This window comes from Podarcis pityusensis (assembly GCF_964106645.2).
Source record: "Podarcis pityusensis genome assembly, chromosome: W".
Classification (NCBI taxonomy): Eukaryota; Metazoa; Chordata; class Lepidosauria; order Squamata; family Lacertidae; genus Podarcis; species Podarcis pityusensis.
Window position 1 is genome coordinate 20,324,178 of NC_138045.1, and position 21,453 is coordinate 20,345,630.

Genomic DNA, 21,453 nt, shown 5'->3' on the forward strand with positions numbered 1-21,453 from the left:
GCAGAACTTTCATGCAGAGGAATTCTTGGAGAGTGATTTGAAGCCATCCAAACTCTTGGGAGAGATGCTGCATCTTGGACGCACTGGCTGTACATTCTGGATTTGTGCATCCGGTACCTGGGAGGAGGAGGAGATAATTAGCAAATGCCAGCAGGAAAGTGAAAAGGGAATCAGTGAACAATTAGGCAAATTGATCTTTCTCTCTTGTTTTAAGCTTCAGGATGGATAAAAGAAAGGACTTCTTCACGTAGCACATAGTTAAACTGTGGAACTTGCTCCCACATTAGGCAGTGATAGCCACCAGCTTGGATGGCTTCAAAAGAGGATTAGGGAAATTCATGGAGGAGGAGAGGGCTATCAATGGCTACTAGCCAGAATGGCTGCACTCTGCCTTTACAGAGGCAGTACTGCTTCTGAATCCCAGTTGCTGGAAACTGCAGGAGGGGAGAGGGCTTTTGTGCTTGAATCCTGCTTGGTAGTTTCCCACAATGGGCATCTGGTTGTCCACTGTAAGAACAGGGTGCTGGACTAGACTGGCCACTGGCCTGATCCAGCAGGATCTTCTTAAAATAAATATCTGCTGCAATCTTAAGGTCAACCTGTCCTGGAATCAAGGAAGGAGAACGCTGCAAAACAGGAGGATGGAGGGAAGTTATTCTAAAGTGCTCGTTACCTTCTTGATGCCTTGGAGAAAAACATCACTCCCAAGAATATGCAATTATTAAAAAATGCAATACAATTATTTGGTGTGCAAGACAGGACACATTTCTAGATTACTTCCATCAGCACAAACCCATGATCCCTACTGAATGACCCCAGAAGACCTGCAAAGCCCTGTCTGGGTCTGCCTTTTGGTTGTTGCCTTCATGGGTTTCTACTTGTGCTGATGGAACAATCAGAGGACCAGGGTGTCCAATTCCTCCCACATTGTTTCAATTATTATTATTAATTTATAAAAGCATTTATGAACCATTGTATCATAAAAAATATATAACTGCAGTTTACAACAATGTAAAAGCATAAAATCATACAGTAAAATAATAAAAAGCTAAAAATAAGTTAAAACCAAAACAAGTCTCAACAATCCATTGTGGGAGATGTACTTTTAATTGCCTGCTTAGGCCTGGCAGGATAGATTTTTTTTCAGCAGGGATTTAAAAGTTGAAAACAGAAGGTGTCTGGTGAATCTTTAACAGCAGAGTATAACACTTGGAAACGACCAAAGATGCTCCTGCAATGATCTCACTGATTGAGCTGGGATATTGCAAGGATTCATGTGGTCCCTAAGGTTCCCTGGACCTAAGTTGTTCAGAGCTTTGTAAATCAACACAAGGACCTTGAACATGGCTTGGTAGCAGATGGGCAGCCAGTGCACCTGTTTTAAAAATGGTGTCATGTGCTTTCAGCCAGAAGCTCCTGTCAGCAATCTGGCTGCAGCATTCTTTCCCAGCTGGGGCTTCCAATCCAGGCCCAAGGGAAGCCCCACATAGAATGTATTGCAGTAGTCCAGCCTCAAGGTTACCAACGCATGTACTACAGTGGTCAGACTGTCCCTGTGCACAAGAAGCTATAGTTTGTAAACCAGCTGAAGCTGGTAAAAGGCCCTCCCAGTCATAATAATAATAATAATAAAATTTTATTTATATCCCACCCTCCCCAGCTGAAGCCGGGCTCAGAGCAGCTAACAACAGTAAAAGTAACACAATTTACATAAAATCACAATCAATTAATTGAAATACATTCTAAAATTAATTCATTCTAAAATGAATTCAGAATCAAATTAATGGCAACCATTGGGCTACAGTTCTATGAGGATTACCGAAGGAGGGGGGTCAGACTGTGCCGTGGCCAAAGGCCTGGTAGAACAGCTCTGTCTTGCAGGCCCTGTGGAAAGATGTCAAGTCCCGTAGGGCCCTTGTCTCTTGTGACAGAGCCTTCCACCAGATCGGGGCCACAGCCGAAAAAGCCCTGGCTCTGGTCGAGGCCAGCCTAACCTCCCTGTGGCCCGGGATCTCCAAGATGTTTTTATTTGAAGACCGTAAGGTCCTCCATAGGACATACCAGGAGAGGCAGTCCCATAGGTACGAGGGTCCTCGGCCATATAGGGCTTTAAAGGTTAAAACCAGCGCCTTAAACCTGATCCTGTACTCCACCGGGAGCCAGTGCAGCTGGTATAGCACTGGGTGAATGTGATACCGCGGCGAGGACCCCGTAAGAAGTCTCGCCGCGGCATTCTGCACCCACTGGAGTTTCTGGGTCAGTCTAAAGGGCAGCCCCACGTAGAGTGAGTTACAATAATCAAGTCTGGAGGTGACTGTCGCGTGGGTCACAGTGGCTAGGTCAGGGCAAGAGAGGTAAGGAGGACATAGAGGACACCGGGGGCTCTAGTGACTGAGATGTATGCAGGAGTACCCCCAAACTTGCTCCTTTAGAGGGAGGGGAACCCCACACTTAGAAGTCTACTGGGATGGGGTATTGCTTAGGGGATGTTGTTGGGGGAGGGGTTTCCCTTTATTGATTTTTTGGTACCGTATTTTTCTCCCAATAGGACGCACTTTTTCCCCTCCAAAAATGAAGGGGAAATCTGTGTGCGTCCTATGGGGCGAATGCAGGCTTTCGCTGAAACTTGGAGAGCGAGAGGGGTCAGTGCGCACCAACCCCTCTCGCTCTCCAGGCTTCAGGAAGCTATCAGCAAGCCTGGGGAGCCTGCGGATAGCAGCCTGCTGCCCGGAGCGTGGGGTGCGCTGAAGCCGTGGCTGGGGGGGGGGATAATTTTTTTTCTTTATTCCCCCCCCACAAAAAAAAACTAGGTGCGTCCTATGGGCCAGTGCGTCCTATAGGGTGAAAAATACGGTATCTTTATTTCAGATGTTATGGTTTATGTGGGAATTGTTTCAATTTGTATTCTTTTTTACTTTGTTATTATTTATGACTACTTTTGTTACGCTCGTAATTATGTGTTTTTCATGTTGTAAGCTGCACCGAGCAAGGTTTTAATTGTGGAAAGGTGGCATACAAATAAAATTATGTATGCAGGTATGTATCACTAATCCAAATAGAGAATCTTGGATTTCAGAGAAGGCAGCAGAAGCCAACTTCTGGGAAAAGCACCCACCACTCTCAGTGTTTGGTTGCAGGGAGAGGCAAGATTTACAGCCTTCCAAATCAATTGCTCGGGCATTATTCACACAGGACTGGTGCCACAGTCAACTGCACTGTTTATATGATGCAACCCACTTTTATGAGTGACTTTGCACAAGTCTCACTCTCTTTCTCTCTCAAAAGATTCTATGTACTGCCCCAGGACTGCTCATGAGATGACAGATGGAGGGACATTGTCTGCTGGAAGATTCCACAAGGGAATATTCTGAGCATGCAGATCCCAAAGATGTGCATAAAGGAAACAAGAGAGAGAGAGAGAGAGAAAGAGAGAGAGAGAGAGAGAGAGAGAGAGAGAGAGAGGACAACGGCAGAGGCAAGTGAGCACAAGAGATGGAGCTGCAAAAATCACAGAATTGTAGCATTGGAAGGGACCTAAAGGGTCTAGTCCAATCACTTGCAATGCAGGAATTGCAACTAAAGCATCCCTGACAGATGGCCACCTGATCTCTGCTTAAAAACCTCCAATTAAGGAATTAATGTCATGTAGCAGAGTACTGCTCAGAAACATCCCTGGAGACCCAGAACAGGGTTGCTCCAGTGGCATAGCATGGGTTGCCAGTGCCTGGGGCAAGATATGTATTGTGTTGGGATACTGCCAGGGAGATAGCGTCCATCTGAGCCCCAAGCCGGCTGCCGGACGTCCATCGATCTCTGTAGCCACGCAGATCCAGCAATTAGCGACACGAAGCCTTAGAAATAGACTGCCACATTCCAGGCTCGTGCACATCCTTTATCAGCAGAAACACAGCCAGAAAGCTTGCACCGCAGAAGAGCAGAAGAGCATATTTACAGACTTTATTTAGCGTTGAACAGAACAAAGAAAAACATGACCATTCTTAGTCAGCGTCTCTGCCCGACTGACATCGAAAGGAAACAGCAAGCATAAACATCCTGTGAACAGGACATGCGCAGACTCTGTTACTCACAAAGCCTGCTCCCTTTTAAGGTGGAACGGAAATATCCTAACATCCTCCCCCTTTCCGTGTAACCTGTAGTACCTGTGGTTCAACCCAATTGCAACCTTTGTACATAAACCTTAAGTTGTTCTCTGTTAACAACCTTAGACAACAGATCAGCAGGAATTTCATTTCCTGGCATGTAGGACACCTGAATCAGTCCTTTCTGAATACACTCCCTTGCACGATGTAGCTTAATCTGCAAGTACTTGGTTCTTTGCTTGCAACTCTCGGAGTTCAGCAAAGCCAAACAAGATCTATTGTCTTGATACACTTGTACAGGACATTTCACAGAAACCCCGATGTCCTTAAACAGTTGCATCAACCATTCACAATCCATGAGTGAAAATGACAGAGCATTGAGTTCTGCTTCACAGGAACTTAGGCTCACTGTTGTCTGCTTTTTGCACAACCAGTCAAACAGGCAGTGGTAGTACATGTAGCATACTCCAGAAGTGCTTGTACCATCCGTGGTGTCACTTCCAAAACTTGCATCTGCAAAGATTTCAAGACCCCCAGTCTTCTGACTGGTGAACCTCAGCCTGTAGTGCATAGTCCCTTTCAAATAGCGGGCTATGCGCTTCAGAGCTTTCCAATCCTGAATCGTAGGATTGTTGGCATGTCTGCTAAGCAGATTACAGCTTACAGCTATGTCAGGTCTTGAACATCTGGCAATGAAATTCAGCTTGCCTAGAATGCATCTGTACAGCGCTGTGTCAGAAAACGCTTCAGCAGTACTGTCTACCTGGTAACCTGTCACCATTGGTGTGTCTGCTGGGTTTGCATCAACCAAATTCAACCTGGTTAATACATCAGCAATTTTCTGTGTTTGGTGTACCAGAAAATTACCTGCTTGGTCCTTCTCCACCTGCAGAGAAAGATAGTTGGATACCTCACCAAGATCCTTCATGTCAAAGTGCTCCTTCAGCTGAGCTAGGGTGCTTTGGTAAAAAGCCTGATTCTTCCAAAACATCAGAAGATCATCAACAAAACATAAACAATACAGTTTGTTTTGCCCCTCCTCCTTGACAAACACACATGGATCAGCTTTGCCCTGGTGAAAACCTAGAGAAAGCAACGTCTCAGTGAGTTTTGTGTTCCAACACCTGGCACTCTGCTTGAGACCATATAAGGATTTCCGCAGTTTACAGACCATTCCCTTCTGTATCTCCATCCCATCAGGTGGAAGCATAAACAGCTCCTCCCCCAAAATCCCGTACAAAAAAGCTGTATTAATGTCGTGGTGGGAAACATGCAGTTTCTCCTCCGCAGCAATCTTGAGCATCAGCCGAATGCTCTCATATTTGACTGTGGGTGAGTAGGTCTCGTGGTAATCCTGTCCTGGTACCTGTGAAAAACCTCTGGCAACCAATCTGGCTTTGTGTCTGACAACCTTGCCATTCTGGTCTGTCTTGGCCTTGAAGACCCATTTGCTGCCAACCAGTCTCATTCCTGGGACTACCGGTACCAATTCCCAAGTTTGGTTCCTGTTCAAGGAATCAACTTCAGCCTTCATGGCATTTAGCCAAGGCTCAGCATCTTTAGAGGTTAACTCCTGAACCTCTTTGAAGCTTGAAGGTTCCCATACCTTCTCTGAGCTACTAAGAACAGCAGTTGCTGTCTTAGCAAACTCATCAGCAAATCTCTTTGGAGGTCTGCCTTTGGTCGCCCTTTCAGACCTACGTACTAGACGCAAGTCTTCTGGACTCATCTCCTCCTTCTTAGGAGAAAATTGACCAATGGTGAACAGTGGTTCTTCCAGTTCATTGTCAGACGCATCAGATGGTCTGACTGAGGCCTTTGCGCTCTGGTAGTCTGCTGTGTCATCACTGTCACTGACACCAGCAGCAGCACCGCCCACTGAACTGGAATCCGAACTCTGATCATCATCATCATCATCATCCTCATCATCATCATCATCATCCTCAGCAGCTTCCTCATCTTTAGCTGCTTGCTTGACATCACCTTCATCCTCCTCTGGGTAACTCTGGAAAATTCCCACATTTTCCCCCCACTTAGGATTGTACTCAACACTCCTTGTGAACTTAATGGACTTAGAGTTAGTCATCCATACCCTGTATGCACCTTTTTCGTACCCCATGAACAAACCATGTGCCCCACGCTTCCCAAGCTTGTTGGTTTGTGGGGAGTGTACCCACATGTCAGAACCAAAGATTCTCATGTGTTTGGTGTTGGGCTTTTTGCCAAACATCTTCTCATAGGGGGTACAGCCAATGGGTGATGACAATCTGCGATTAAAGGTGTAAACCAAATTCCCCAAAGCTTCCCCCCAAAACTTATCAGGGAGATTGGCATCATGCAACAAGGTTTTCATTCCTTGCAGCAATGTCTGATTTGCTCGCTCCGCAAGCCCATTCATCCATGGCGATCTGGGCGTTGACATGTCATGCTGGATTCCCTTCTCAGTCAGGAAAGCTTCAAACTGCTGAGAAGTGAACTCCCCGCCTCGATCGGTAAACAAACAGGCGATACGTTTACCGTGCACATTCTCCAACCAAGCACAGAATGCCTTAAACTTCGGAAACGCTTGCGATTTCTGTTCGAGCAAAAACACATGAATGTACCTGGAAAAAGAATCAATTAGAACCATGAAGTACCTTGCTCCTCCTAAAGTGGACCAACCAGGCCCGCATGCACTAGCTGGTAGGGCTTGGAAGCCTGCCTGCTAGATTCCTTGCCTTTTGGAGCAACCTTCACCTTGTTCTCTGCACAAGATACACATTTCATGTGAAATTTACAGGGTTTGATGTTCAAACCCTCAACCACCTCTGGCATCTTGGCCAGTGCCTTCCAAGAGAGATGACCAAACTTTCGATGCGCATCGTGAATGCAACCTGCATGAAGAACTTTGTTAGTTTGAGCAACACAACAAGAATCAGCATTAGATACAACAGCAGTGTCCTCATAAGTTATATGGAACAAACCATCCATAAACTTTGCATGCAAATAGTCCTCTTTGCCTTTACTGATGACACAGACGCTCCTCTTGAAGGAAATCTGAAAACCACGCCCAGTAAGCTGTGGGACACTTAGCAAATTGCTTACAGCGCCTGGAACATAAAGTACACCGCTGATGGTTGTGTGCAAACTTGCAAGTTTCACAGTCCCTTCTCCTGCGATTTGCAACGTCCTTCCGTCAGCCAGGTGGATCTCACCTTCTTGAGGCTTGAAGGAGATGAACAGGTGGCGATCCTTCGAGACGTGGCGGGTCGCACCTGAATCAACAATAAATCTGCCTTTGGCTGTTGGAGCAGTCTTTTCAGCAAGCAAACCCTTGTTCTCCACCGGCGGGGGCTTTTGCAGCTTGCCCCCCTGCTCCTGGCCAGCAGACGTGCCTTTAGCCTTTGGTGAAGCTGTGCCAGCAAACATGGCCTTGTTTTTCCCTGGCGCGGGCTTTCCACCCCCCTTCTGCTTCGGGCCACCTGCAGGCTTTTTCCTCTGTTTATTTCCAGTCTTTGGACAAAACTTCTGAGTATGACCTTGGTTCCCACAGTTCCAGCACTTCACAGCTGCCAACGCTTTGGCTCCCCCTGGAGGCTGGAATGCTGTCCCACTTTGCTCCCCCTGAAGCGCACAAGCCGACTCAGCTGCATTTCTTCTATCATATTCGTTTTGTAAAGTCGCCAAGACCTTTGTAGCAGTGAGGTCTTGTGCTGGGAGGGTCGCCAGCTGACTTGCCACGGCATGGTAGCTTTCATCCAGGGAGTCCAGGATGAGAATTGCAAACAGTGACTCAGGCATATTGAAACCTCTCTGAGTCAATTCCTGTCTGAGATGCTGCAAATGTAAAACGTGGGCTCTAAGGTCTTCCCCTGGCTCCAAACGCTTCCTGTGCAGTTTTCTGAAATAAAGCAACACAGACCCAGCCTCTTGTCGGAGATGACAGGCTTTAAGCCCGTCCCACATCTCACGGGCAGTTGCCTTGCCAGCCAAGGTGATTAACTCTTCAGGAGCTACTGAGAGCAAAATTATCCCCATGGCTCTCGAATCCTGTGCCTTCCACTCATCTGTCACAGGGGCTGGGGGGTTCTCAGAAACGGTATTCCACACTCCAAGCCTTCTCATCTGGCCCTCACAGTACCTTGCCCAGGTCTGATAGTTGTGGCCATTCAGCTTTGGTGGACACGGAGCTGCTTCTGAGGATTGTAATAGATCCATCCCAGCTTTTTACTTGAGCCGTGAGCCCTTTATGCCTTCAAAGACTTCGTTATCTTGGCAGCTCATTAATCACGAACTCTCTGGCTTGGCTCCCAGAGCCATTAATCTGCCGGAGTTCCAAAAGCTCCTTCCGAGGTAAACAGAGAAAAACCTCTCTTTCGCTTTTGACATACCTCTCAGACGCAGTCTGTTGCAGCTTTACTCTCCTGTAGGTGCTGTGAATCTGGGCCCGAAACCTTGTTGTTGGGATACTGCCAGGGAGATAGCGTCCATCTGAGCCCCAAGCTGGCTGCCGGACGTCCATCGATCTCTGTAGCCACGCAGATCCAGCAATTAGCGACACGAAGCCTTAGAAATAGACTGCCACATTCCAGGCTCGTGCACATCCTTTATCAGCAGAAACACAGCCAGAAAGCTTGCACCGCAGAAGAGCAGAAGAGCATATTTACAGACTTTATTTAGCGTTGAACAGAACAAAGAAAAACATGACCGTTCTTAGTCAGCGTCTCTGCCCGACTGACATCGAAAGGAAACAGCAAGCATAAACATCCTGTGAACAGGACATGCGCAGACTCTGTTACTCACAAAGCCTGCTCCCTTTTAAGGTGGAACGGAAATATCCTAACATATTGCACCCCCTAACCCAACTGCAAGTCACCTGCATGTCTCCCAAGTGACTGTCCCACCAAGATGATGAATGTGGGAAGGAGGGCAGAGAGAGCTCCCTCTCCAATAGCATGACGTTGGTTTCCTTTTGGGTCTTAGCATTGAGAGAGATCAGGGTAGATTCAAGGGTCGGACCATATTGATCTCAGGGGAAGATAGCAGCTGAGGGGACACAGAGCAATAAATAGCTGGCCCCTGGGATTGTTCACACGGTCTTAGGCTGGTGCATCCCAGGTGAGTTTAATGGTTCACTTTGCACTTTGGATTTTTGTGTCACATTTTAGTGGCATTCTTTTTTTAAACCAAGCTAAATCTCAATCTCTCTCTCTCTCTCTCTCTCTCTCTGTGTGTGTGTGTGTGTGTGATAAACACAGTATTAAAGATCACCCTTCTGTAACCAAATGTTACTTTCTTCATAACCTGCATCAGAGAGTCAATGGCTATGGCGCACTCATACACTCTATTTTGGGCAGGGGAGATTGTACCTATAATCTCAAATGATAGCAGACCCGCCATACAGCTGGACTTGAATGAAATTTTGGAAGAGCATGTGGGTACCCAGATTAGTACAAAAGAAATATCGAAGGAGCTTTATTCTCCAACTGAAGGTATAAAGACTGCTTCTATCTTGGTAACACTTACTAAAGCTCCCTGACAAAAACTATGCCATCAAAGGATGCCCCAACTGCAGGTTGGACAAAAAAGGCACCAGATCCCTCTTTTATAGAATTTATTCAAAAGCAGGAGATCATATTTCTTCAAGAGGCTTGGGTCACAATGCATATTGTTTAACCCTAGTGATCAGGGTGGACAAACCAAAGGAGGTCTGTGTACCCTGGTGTCAACAAGGTTGAGGGCTTCCCTTGATATATTGGAGCCCCTGAACCATTTAGCCATTGCTGTGCTAGCAAGATGCAAATTTTATAGTATTTTATTAATCAATGTATATATTCCCCCTCAAATAAAAAAACAGCTGGTAAAAAAATGTTTGGGTCAAGTTGGAAGCGTATATTTGACTAATAGGTTTCCTGAAGCTTTAATAATAGTGGCCAGAGACCTACTGTAAACGCTAGAATTGGTCAAACAGATGATACCTTATATGCTTACTATCATTAATCTCCCTCTGAACCATAGCTGTCGACTTTTCCCTTTTCTTGCAAGGAATCCTATTTGGAATAAGGGAATTTCCCTTTAAAAAAGGGAAACGTTGACAGCTATGCTCTGAACTGGATGAAGTTCATTCTATACCTTCCAGGCTCTCCAAAGAGAAGGGCTGCAATTTTGCAGGCCTATGTCTTTTACAAATGATTAATAGGTTAGATCTCCCTCGCATTTTGCTTGCCTTCTCTCCCCCGCTATTTGTAAGGCCTTGTTGGACAGCCACTTTGCTTTCTTGCATTTCCTTTTCGTTGGGTTGTTTTTCATTGCTGCCTCCTGTATAATGTTGCGAGCCTCCATCCATAGTTCTTCAGGCACTCTGTCCACCAAATCTAAATCCTTAAACCTGTTCCTCACTTCCACTGTGTATTCATAAGGGATTTGATTTAGATTGTATCTTACCGGCCCAGTGGTTTTTCCTACTTTCTTCAGTTTAAGTTTGAATTTTGCTATAAGAAGCTGATGATCTGAGCCACAGTCAGCTCCAGGTCTTGTTTTTGCTGACTGTATAGAGCTTCTCCATCTTTGGCTGCAGAGAATATAATCAATCTGATTTCGGTGCTGCCCATCTGGTGATGTCCATGTGTAGAGTCGTCTCTTGTGTTGATGGAAAAGAGTATTTGTGATGACCAGCTTGTTCTCTTGACAGAACCCTATTAGTCTTTGCCCTGCTTTGTTTTGAACTCCAAGGCCAAACTTCCCAGTTGTTCCTTTTATGTCTTGACTCCCTACTTTAGCATTCCAATCCCTTATAATAAGAAGAACATCCTTCTTTGGTGTCATTTCTAGAAGGTGTTGTAAGTCTTCATAGAATTGGTCAATTTCAGTTTCTTCCGAAACAAGAGGGCCTTCTTAAATGAGCAATGCAAAGAAATAGAGGAAAACAATAGAATGGGAAAAACCAGAGATCTGTTCAATAAAATTGGAGATGTGAAAAGAACATTTTGTAGAAAGATTACCATAATAAAGGACAAAAGCGGTAAGGACCTAACAGAAGCAGAAGACATCAAGAAGAGGTGGCAAGAATACACAGAGGAATTATACCAGAAAGATATGGATGTCTCGTACACCCCAGGCAGTGTGGTTGCTGACCTTGGGCCAGACATCCTGGAGAGTGAAGTCAAATGGGCCTTAGAAAGCACTGCTAATAACAAGGCCAGTGGAAGTGATGATATTCCAGCTTAACTATTTAAAATTTTAAAAGATAATGCTGTTAAGGTGCTACACTCAATATGCCAGCAAGTTTGGAAAACTCAGCAGTGGCCAGAGGATTGGAGAAGATCAGTCTACATCCCAGTCCCAAAGAAGGGCAGTGCCAAAGAATGCTCCAACTACCGCACAATTGCACTCATTTCACACGCTGGCAAGGTTATGCTTAAAATTCTACAAGGCAGGCTTAAGCAGTATGTGGACCAAGAAGTCCCAGAAGTACAAGCTGGATTTCGAAGGGGCAGAGAAACCAGAGACCAAATTGCAAACATGTGCTGGGTTATGGAGAAAGCTAGAGAGTTCCAGAAAAACATCTACTTCTGCTTCATGGACTATGCAAAAGCCTTTGACTGTGTCGACCACAGCAAACTATGACAAGTTCTTAAAGAAATGGGAGTGCCTGATCACCTGATCTGTCTCCTGAGAAATCTCTATGTAGGACAAGAAGCTACAGTTAGAACTGGATATGGAACAACTGATTGGTTCAAAATTGGGAAAGGAGTGTGATAAGGCTGTTTATTGTTTCCCTGTTTATTTAACTTATATGCAGAATTTATCATGCGAAAGGCTGAGCTGGATGAATCCCAAGCCGAAATTAAGATTGCCGGAAGAAATATCAACAACCTCAGATATGCAGATGACACAACCTTGATGGCAGAAAGTGAGGAGGAATTAAAGAATCTTTTAATGAGGGTGAAAGAGGAAAGCGCAAAATATGGTCTGAAGCTCAACATCAAAAAAACGAAGATCATGGCCACTGGGCCCATCACCTCCTGGCAAATAGAAGGGGAAGAAATGGAGGCAGTGAGAGATTTTACTTTCTTGGGCTCCATGACCACTGCAGATGGTGAAAGCAGTCACGAAATTAAAAGACGCCTGCTTCTTGGGAGAAAAGCAATGACAAACCTAGACAGCATCTTAAAAATCAGAGGCATCACCTTGCCGACAAAGGTCCGTATAGTTAAAGCTATGGTTTTCCCAGTAGTGATGTATGGAAGTGAGAGCTGGACCATAAAGAAGGCTGGTCGCCAAAGAATTGATGCTTTTGAATTACAGTGGTGCCTCGCAAGACGAAATTAATCCGTTCCGCGAGAGTCTTCGTCTAGCGGTTTTTTCGTCTTGCGAAGCAACCCTATTAGCGGCTTAACGGATTAGCACTATTAGCGGTTTAGCGGCTATTAAAGGCTTAAAGGCTTAGGGGATTAGCTGCTAAAAGGCTATTAAAGGCTATTAAAGGCTTAGCAGATTAGATAAAGGGGGGGGAAAGCGAAAAAAAAATCTCTAGACTCGCAAGACATTTTCGTCTTGCGAAGCAAGCCCATAGGGAAATTCGTCCTGCGAAGCAACTCAAAAACGGAAAACCCTTTCGTCTAGCGGGTTTTCCGTCTTGCGAGGCATTCGTCTTGCGGGGCACCACTGTATGGTGCTGGAGGAGACTCTTGAGAGTCCCATGGACTGCAAGAATATCAAACCTCTCCATTCTTAAGGAAATCAGCCCTGAGTGCTCACTGGAAGGACAGATCCTGAAGCTGAGGCTCCAGTACTTTGGCCACCTCATGAGAAGAGAAGATTCCCTGGAAAAGACCCTGATGTTGGGAAAGATGGAGGGCACAAGGAGAAGGGGATGACAGAGGACGAGATGGTTGGACAGTGTTCTCGAAGCTACGAACATAAGTTTGACCAAGCTGCGGGAGGCAGTGGAAAACAGGAGCGCCTGGCGTGCTCTGGTCCATGGGGTCACGAAGAGTCGGACACAACTAAACAACAACAGCAGGTTAGATCTGGTGATATTGAACAGTTGTGCTGAAGGTGATAAGGATGGGCAATTTACTTTTATATCAAGCTTAGGAGCATCAACTATTGACTATATTGTAGTGTCATAATCTTTTGAATAGGGTGCTAGAGTGTAAAGTGGAGGATCACATAGAAGTGAGCACTTACCATGATGTCTAGTCCTCGATGTAGAAAATGATATAATTTGCAACGCTGAACACGAATTTCCCTTAACTACTGACACAGAACTGGGATTTTCTAGTGGTCTGGACAATTGGATGAAGAAATTTCCGGGAAGGTGCACTCAGACAAATGCTTATCCATGTGAGACACCCTATTAAATACCTCCTCTCCTGAAACAAGAATAGTTTTGTTCCAGGATATGGTCTCTTACCTCCAGATACGTCTGAGTCAAAAAAAGGTATTACGATGGTCTTCACAACCCAGTAAATCTAAATCCTGGTTTGATCAGGAATGTATTGCTATGAAATACACTCTGTTGGAAAAATACAAGATTTACTAATCTGCCTACACGTCTGACAGTGTGGTTCAAACTTAAGAAGAAATACAAATCTCTGATTAAAAAGAAGAAGAAGAAGAATCAGGCCCAAAAGGAAGCATGGCAATGCTTAATAAAACCCCATTGAGGTTTTATTAATATCCAGCCACCTTTTGGAGAGTAGTTGCAAAAGGCTGGCAAAGCACCCCATCTGAAGTGGAATATGCCATCCCAGCTGGGATCTGAGAAACACATTTTCAAACTCTATATGCAAGCAAACAACCATCCCGGTCACCTTTTCTGCCCTTGAGCAGAGCTGGCCCAGAATGGCCCAGTTACTATAGAGGACATGCATCGGTTTATTTTAAATCTCAAACAAATTAAAGCCCATGGGGTAGCTAATATTCCTCCTGAGCTACTTAAAGCCAACATTGAATGGTGGGCCCCAGTGCTAGCAGCCTTGTTTACTAGCATTGATCAATTGGCAATTATCCCTGAAGATTGGGGATTAGCAATTATCATACCATTATATAAGAAAGGGAATAGATCTGAACCATCAAATTATAGATCGATTAGTCTTTTAAATTTAATTAGTAAACTATACACTGCCCATCTCCGTAATAAATTAGAGGATTGGATGGATCAGGAACACATTTTGACAGAAGTACAAGCAGGATTTAGGGTGGAACGGTCAGCCATAGATCAAGGACTTGTGCTCCAACATCTTGTGGAAAAGTATGTCTCATAAAAGAAAGATCTCTTTATGCGGCTTTTATAGATTTTAAGTCCACCTCCGATCTTATACCCCAAGGCTATGGGAAAAACTAAGCTGCACAAACATAGACAGACACCTTTTTATTCTTATTCGTAGGTTGTATGAAAACACAAGGCTCTGGATTAGATGTGATCGGCAGGGACACTTAACTAAGAAGATCCAGACCCATAAAGGAGTAATAATAATAATAATAATAATAATAATAATAATTTATTATTTATACCCCGCCCATCTGGCTGAGTTTCCCCAGCCATGGGGAGCAAGGATGTGACCATCTGCCAAAATTGGCAAATATGTCCCTTCTGGTCCTTCTATATGCTGATGATGCAGTTCTACTTTCTCTATCCTGTGTGAGATTAAGACGACTATTAAGAACCTTAGCAGCCTATTGCAAAACTGAGCAAGTAATAATTAATCATACTAAGTCTAAAGTAATGGTGTTTTCCAAGAAAAGAAGAGGGACACAGATGACAGATTGACAGCCAACCCATTGAACAGGTAACGTTCTTTAAATATCTGGGCATAATCTTTCATGAAAGTAGCCCATGGCACAATCAAATTAAAAATGCAACTGTAAATGCCCCAAAGACTATCAAAGCAATCACAAGGTTCTTTTATGGGAAATGAGGTCAATTATGTCAGAGACCATGCTGAGGAGGGCTGCACCGAGGAGAAATGGTGAGAGCTTCCCCCTCCCCCTGCTCCTGTTCAGGATCCTGAATCTTCCCAGGAGCAGGAGGACAGTATAGATTTGGAACAGTGGTCTACAGAGGGACATAGTTCAGAAGGCAGAAGCTGGGAAGTACTAGGTGGGGAACAGCTAGGAGGAGAAGAACTGCGAGAGAGAGAGAGAGAGTTAACAGACCCACTGTTGCTGGAAAGCATTAATCCGCTCAGCCAAAGGTCAAGGACAGCAGATAAGGAAAGCAGCACAGAAAGCACAGTGGTTGCGAGATCAGGTTGCAGGACACGGTAGTGACGTGGGTGATTAGGGAGGAAGTGAGTGGAACCCTTAATTGGGAGCACCTTCATTACTAGGAATGGATTCTTTGTTCTCTCGCTGTGATCATTAAAATTTCTAACTGGTAAGAGACTCCTTTCTCTTTCTTCTGCTTATCTACTGCCAAAGGGATGGGTGGGTGGGAAGCCGAGTCCCTGAAGCCTGACAATATATCCCCGCAGCCACCCAGGTATTTACTGCAAATGTTATATCACAACTGATATATGGCTCCCAGGTGTCCAAAGATAAAAACACTGCTCCTATTGAAATTCTACAAACTAACTGCTGGGGATTCCATCCTTTGTGCCCAATGTAGCAGTTTGCCTGGAGATTGAATCCCAGATATGGATTTTGAAAATCTATTATTGGTTAAAATTGATTTCCTTCCCAGTAGGTTTGGCATCCCTAACTTTAATAGATACATGTCAAACAAAATGGAAATCCTTACTGCAAGAGAAACTGAGAAGCCTAGGGTTCAAACCTCAGGCTCTGATAACCTGCAGATATGAGAAAGCCAAATCCACAATTAAGCACCGAATCTGGGATGTTGAGCTGCAATGCCATGTGAGTGAAATGACGAGGTACCTAGAAATTAAAGATAATGGGAGTAAGAGCGCCGTAACCCATCACAGGACATTCTTCAGCCGTAGTCCTGTGAAACACTGTGACTCACATCCGTAGATGAGAGCACACTTAGCAGAGTTCAGCAAAACACGCGGTTATGTCGGAAATGTAGCATCAGAGTCTTTATTTACAGCAAAATAAACAAAAGCATCATGATGAGCTGTAAGCTGTGTCTTCTCACACAGTCTCTCAGAAGAGAGTGAGAGAACAAAGAATGGAAGTTCTCACAGACTTACTTCTGTTCCCATACTCACAACAGTACAGAAAAGTAAACACAGGATCATATGATCCAGCAGTAGAGAATGAAATTACTAACATCCTCCCCCATTTCATGACATCATTGCTGCAGACTGAGCACATTTGCAGCTTATGTACAAATACATCCAGTTGTTCTTTGTTAACAACCTTTGACAACAAATCAGCAGAAATTTCTTTTCCTGGCATATAGGACACATGTATGAGTCCTCTCTGGATACAATCCCTTGCATGACACAACTTGATCTGCAAGTATTTGGTTCTTTGCTTACACCCTTCAGAATTAAGCAAAGCTATGCATGATTTGTTGTCTTGATAAACCTGTATAGAACACGATACATTCACCCTCATGTCCTTACACAATTGCAATAACCATTCAACATCCATGAGTGCATATATCAGAGCATTAAGTTCAGCTTCACATGAACTTAAACTCACAGTAGTTTGCTTCTTGCATGACCAGTCAAACAAACAGTTATACATATAACACACACCAGAAGTGCTTTTACCATCTATGGGGTCACTTCCGAAACTAGCATCAGCATATATTTCTTTTCTTTTTTGAAAATATTTTTATTAAACAATTTCAACATAACATATCAGTCCAAATAATTAATTACATCCTTTCCCCCCTTTTCCCCCATCCCTCCCTCTCCCTCTCTCCCTCAGCTCTCCTCTTTGATTTCTTTGCACATATTGTTCTCTGCATGTTATAAAATTGTACATATCTGTTATGTACTGAGTTGAATAGGATCCAAAATGCAGCAGTCTGATTGGTCCTAGAACAATAGGATTCAGAATGCAGCAGTCTGATTGGTCCTAGAACAATGCAGCAGTATGATTGGTCTGCAGGAGCCACCCAATCCAGCTCCAGGTGGAAGTGAATCCGATTGGCCTACAGGAGAATCCCGGAATTAGCCAATCACGTGCAGCCCATTGTGCAAATTATGTATATAAAGCAGATATTTTGGGGGAACTTTCATTCCTCCTCACCACTATGAGCTGAATAAAGAGCATGAAATCCACTCTCGACTCAGAGTATATTTCAATATCCTTGCCTTTTCTATCATGTGTTCAACTAATAAATTTGTGGATGTTTATTCAAAACCTGCCAAGGAGTCCAAGTCATTTTGTTGTCTTTTTAAATAATTTGTAAAAAGTTTCCATTCTTCCTTGAAGTCACAATTGTCCTTATTACGTAGTTTGTATGTCAATTTGGCCAATTTCGTATAGCTCATCAATTTTTCTTGCCACTGTTCTTTCGTTGGGATTTCCTCATTCTTCCATCCTTGTGCTAACAGGACTCTTGCCACTGTTGTAGCATACATCAATAAGTTCTTTATTTTTCTTGGCAGGTCTTGTCCTACAATCCCTAACAAAAATGCTTCTGGTTTTTTTTTACAAATGTCATTTTAAACATTTTTTTCCAATTCATTATATATCATTTCCCTTTTTTTTAACTTCTCTACATTCCCACCACATATGATAAAAAGTACCTTCTTTTTCTTTACATTTTCAACGTATGTTTGACCCAGTTTTGTACATTTTTGCTATTTATACTGGTGTGATATACCATCTGTACATCATTTTCATATAGTTTTATTTCAAAAGAGAACATTCTGTAAATTTCAAATCCACTTTCCACAACTTTTCCCAATCCTCAAATTGTATATTATGTCCTATATCTTGTGCCCATTTGATCATGACTGATTTGACCTCCTCATCTTGTGTTTCCCATTCTAGCAGAATAATATATGCTTTCTTCAGCAGCTTCACTTCTTCTATAACTTCCTTTTGAAATCTGGAAGTTGTATAACCGAACCCTTTCTTAATATCTTCCTTATACATCTCATGTAATTGTCTGTAGCGTAACCAACTCTGAAAATGATATTTAATTTCCTCATAATCTTTTAATTTCCATTTCCCTTCTTGATCCCTCAGCAAATCTCTATATGTAGGCCACTTCCCCTTTTTGCCAAGCGGTTTGAGTAACGAAGCTTCAATTGGTGATAACCACCAGGATGTTTTTTGTTCTATTAAATCTTTATACCTCTCCCACACCCTCATTAATGATCTCCTGATTATATGATTATAAAATCCTTTGTGCACTTTCCCTTTCCCATACCATAAGTATGCATGCCATCCAAATCTGTTGTCGTAACCTTCCAAATCTAACGCTTCTTCCTTTTCCAGTTTTATCCAGTCCCTAATCCACACCAAACATGCAGCCTCATAGTGCAATTTAAGATCTGGGAGAGCTCTTTCTTTTGTATCTGTAAGTATCTTATGTTTAATCCTTGGCCTTTTGCCCCCCCCCCAACAAATTTGGAAATATCCTTTTGCCATCTCCCCCCTCCCAATAATCTTTATTAGTTTTTCAGTTAGATACTCCACATACACATATTGTATTACATTTTACATTTATACTTGCTCTTCAGAGCTGACTTCCCTCCTTCCTCCTTCTGGTTTTTTATGTCACATATAATCTTATCGCATTATTTTCTTCCATTTTGTATATTGTTATTCATTTTCCATATTTGTCCATAGCGTATCCATAAATAAATCCTCATGTTTATACAATTCTTGTTGTCTGTCTGTATTCATTTACAACTACTGTTAGTTATATTAGTTTCTTATACATTTGCTTCTTATTATTTTCATTATCCATCACTTTTCTTAATCTTTCCCATTATGAGGTTTATTTCCAATTTTACTGGTTACACTATTTCATCTTATCTTTCCTATATACAACATAAAATTTTCCCATTCTTTTTGAAATGTTTCCTCGCCCTGTTGTCGAATTTTCCCTGTTAATTTGGCTATTTCTGCATATTCCATTACCTTCTGTTGCCATTCTTCTACTGTTGGTAATTGATACTGTTTCTAAACCTGGGCTAGCAGTAACCTTGCCACAGTTTCTGGTAGTTCTTAACTATATCTTCTCCTACCATTCCTAACAAGAATGCCTCTGGCTTTTTCAAAAACGTATATCTAAAGATCTTCTTTAGCTCATTGTATATATTTTCCCAGTACGTTTTTACCTTATCACATGACCACCACATGTGAAAGAAATTGCCTTCTTTCACCTCACATTTCCAGCAATTCTTGTTTCCTGTTTTGTACATCCTTAACAGTTTAGTTGGAGTGAGGTACCATCTGTACATCATTTTAAACAGATTTTCTTTTAACAAAGTACATGCTGTGAATTGTAGCCCAGTGTTCCATAGTTTTATCCACTTCTCATATTCAATGTTATGGCCGACATACATTGCCCATTTAATCATGACGCTCTTGATTTCTTCATCTTTTGTGTGCCATTCTAATAAAAACTCATAGACCTTTGACAAAATTTTTGTGTTGTTTTGTAATACTGCAGTTTCTAATATTGATTTGGTTTGTTTGAAACCTCTTGCTTTTTTATCTTTTGAGAAAATGTCATTCATTTGGCGATACTCCATCCAACTTGATAATTTATCTTTTAGTTCCTCGTAAGGCCTGATCTTTATTACATTATTTTCTTCTATCAATATATCTCTGTACATTAGCCATTCTCCTTTCACATTTAATTTTTTCACTGAGAAGGCTTCTTGGGGTGACAGCCACCATGGTGTTTTCCTTTCAAACCACTCTTTATATCTCTTCCAAACTTCATACAATGATCTTTTTATAATATGATTTAGAAAGACTCTGTGTACTCTAACCTTGTCATACCAAAGGTACGCGTGCCACCTGTATCTATTTACAAACCCCTCTAGATCTAATATGCCTGTGTTCTTCAAACTAAGCCATTCTTTTAACCATGTTATACAAGCGGCTTCATAATATATTTTAAGATCCGGTAAGAAGAAGCCTCCTCTTTCCTTTTTATCCGTCAGAAGTTTAAACTTTATTCTAGGTTTCTTCCCCTGCCATACAAACCTAGAAATCGTTTTTTGCCACTTATTGAATTGACCTAATCCAGTAACAATAGGGATAGTTTGGAATAAAAAAAGTATCTTAGGTAAGACACTCATCTTGATAGCTGCTATCCTTCCCCAGAAGGACAGTTTCAATCTGTCCCATATTTCCAAATTTGTCTTTATTTCTTTCCATGTTGTTTTATAATTGTCCTTGAATAGGTTTGTGTTTTCCGGGGAGAGCCAGACCCCCAAATATTTTATTTTCTTTACCACTGTTATTTCCGTTTTACTTTGCAGCTGATCTGTTTGTTCCACATTCATATTTTTTACCATCATTTTTGTTTTACCCTTATTAATTTTCAATCCTGCCAACATTCCAAATTCTTCAATTACTTTTAATGCTTCTGCTGTCAAAGTTAAAGGTTCCTGTACTGTAAAGACTATATTGTTGGCGAAGGCTTTAACCTTATATTCGTTTTCGCCACACTTTATCCCTGTAATTCTTTCTGTCTCTCTTATATTTTTAAGTAATACTTCCAGTATTGATATAAATAACAGAGGTGACAAAGGGCAACCCTGTCTTGTACCCTTTGTGATTTGAAAGCTCTCTGTTAATCCACTGTTTATTATAGGTTTCGCAGTTTGTTCTTTGTAAATTGCCTCTATACTCTTTAGAAAATTTGTGTCCAGGCCCATTATTTCTAGATTCTTTTTCATAAAGGACCAAGACACGTTGTCGAACGCCTTTTCTGCATCTATAAAAATTAATGCAGCTTGTTTATTTATTTTAGTTTCTAAATATTCAATTATATTTACTATATTTCGTATGTTATCTTTTAAGTGCCGTCCTGGTAAAAAACCCGCCTGGCCTGGATGTATTTGTGACTCCATTATCTTTTTTAGCCTTTGCGTTAATATGTTTGCATACAATTTATAGTTGTTATTAAGCAGTGATATTGGTCTAAATTTTTTTACATTTGTGAGATCTGTTCCTTGTTTAGGTATTAACGTAATGAACGGTTCTTCCCATGACTTTGGGATCTGCCCTTTTTTCGTTATATTATTAATTACTTCCTTTAATATAGGAGCTATTTGTTGGCTTAGTTTCTTATAGTATTTAATTGGTATGCCATCAGGCCCTGGAGCCTTTCCATTTTTTCCTTGTGTAATTGCATCTAAAATTTCTTCCTCTGAAATAGGTTTTTCGAATTGTTCTCTTTTTTCTTGCGAAATTTCCTTTAGTTTATGTTCCTCTAAATAAGTTCTTATTTTCTCCTCATTTTCCTTGGGTGCTTTAT

At 42.5% G+C, this 21,453-nt stretch overlaps 1 protein-coding gene across 1 annotated transcript in view; it reads right to left on the reverse strand.

Annotated features, from left to right (window-relative positions):
• Positions 1 to 21,453, reverse strand: part of LOC308467736 (androgen receptor-like) — a 439,420-nt gene that overhangs the window by 15,238 nt on the left and 402,729 nt on the right. Inside the window, 2 exon segments of the mRNA XM_080989431.1 lie at positions 8 to 76; positions 78 to 117. Of these exon segments, the coding sequence (XP_080845557.1) occupies positions 8 to 76; positions 78 to 117 (109 nt within the window).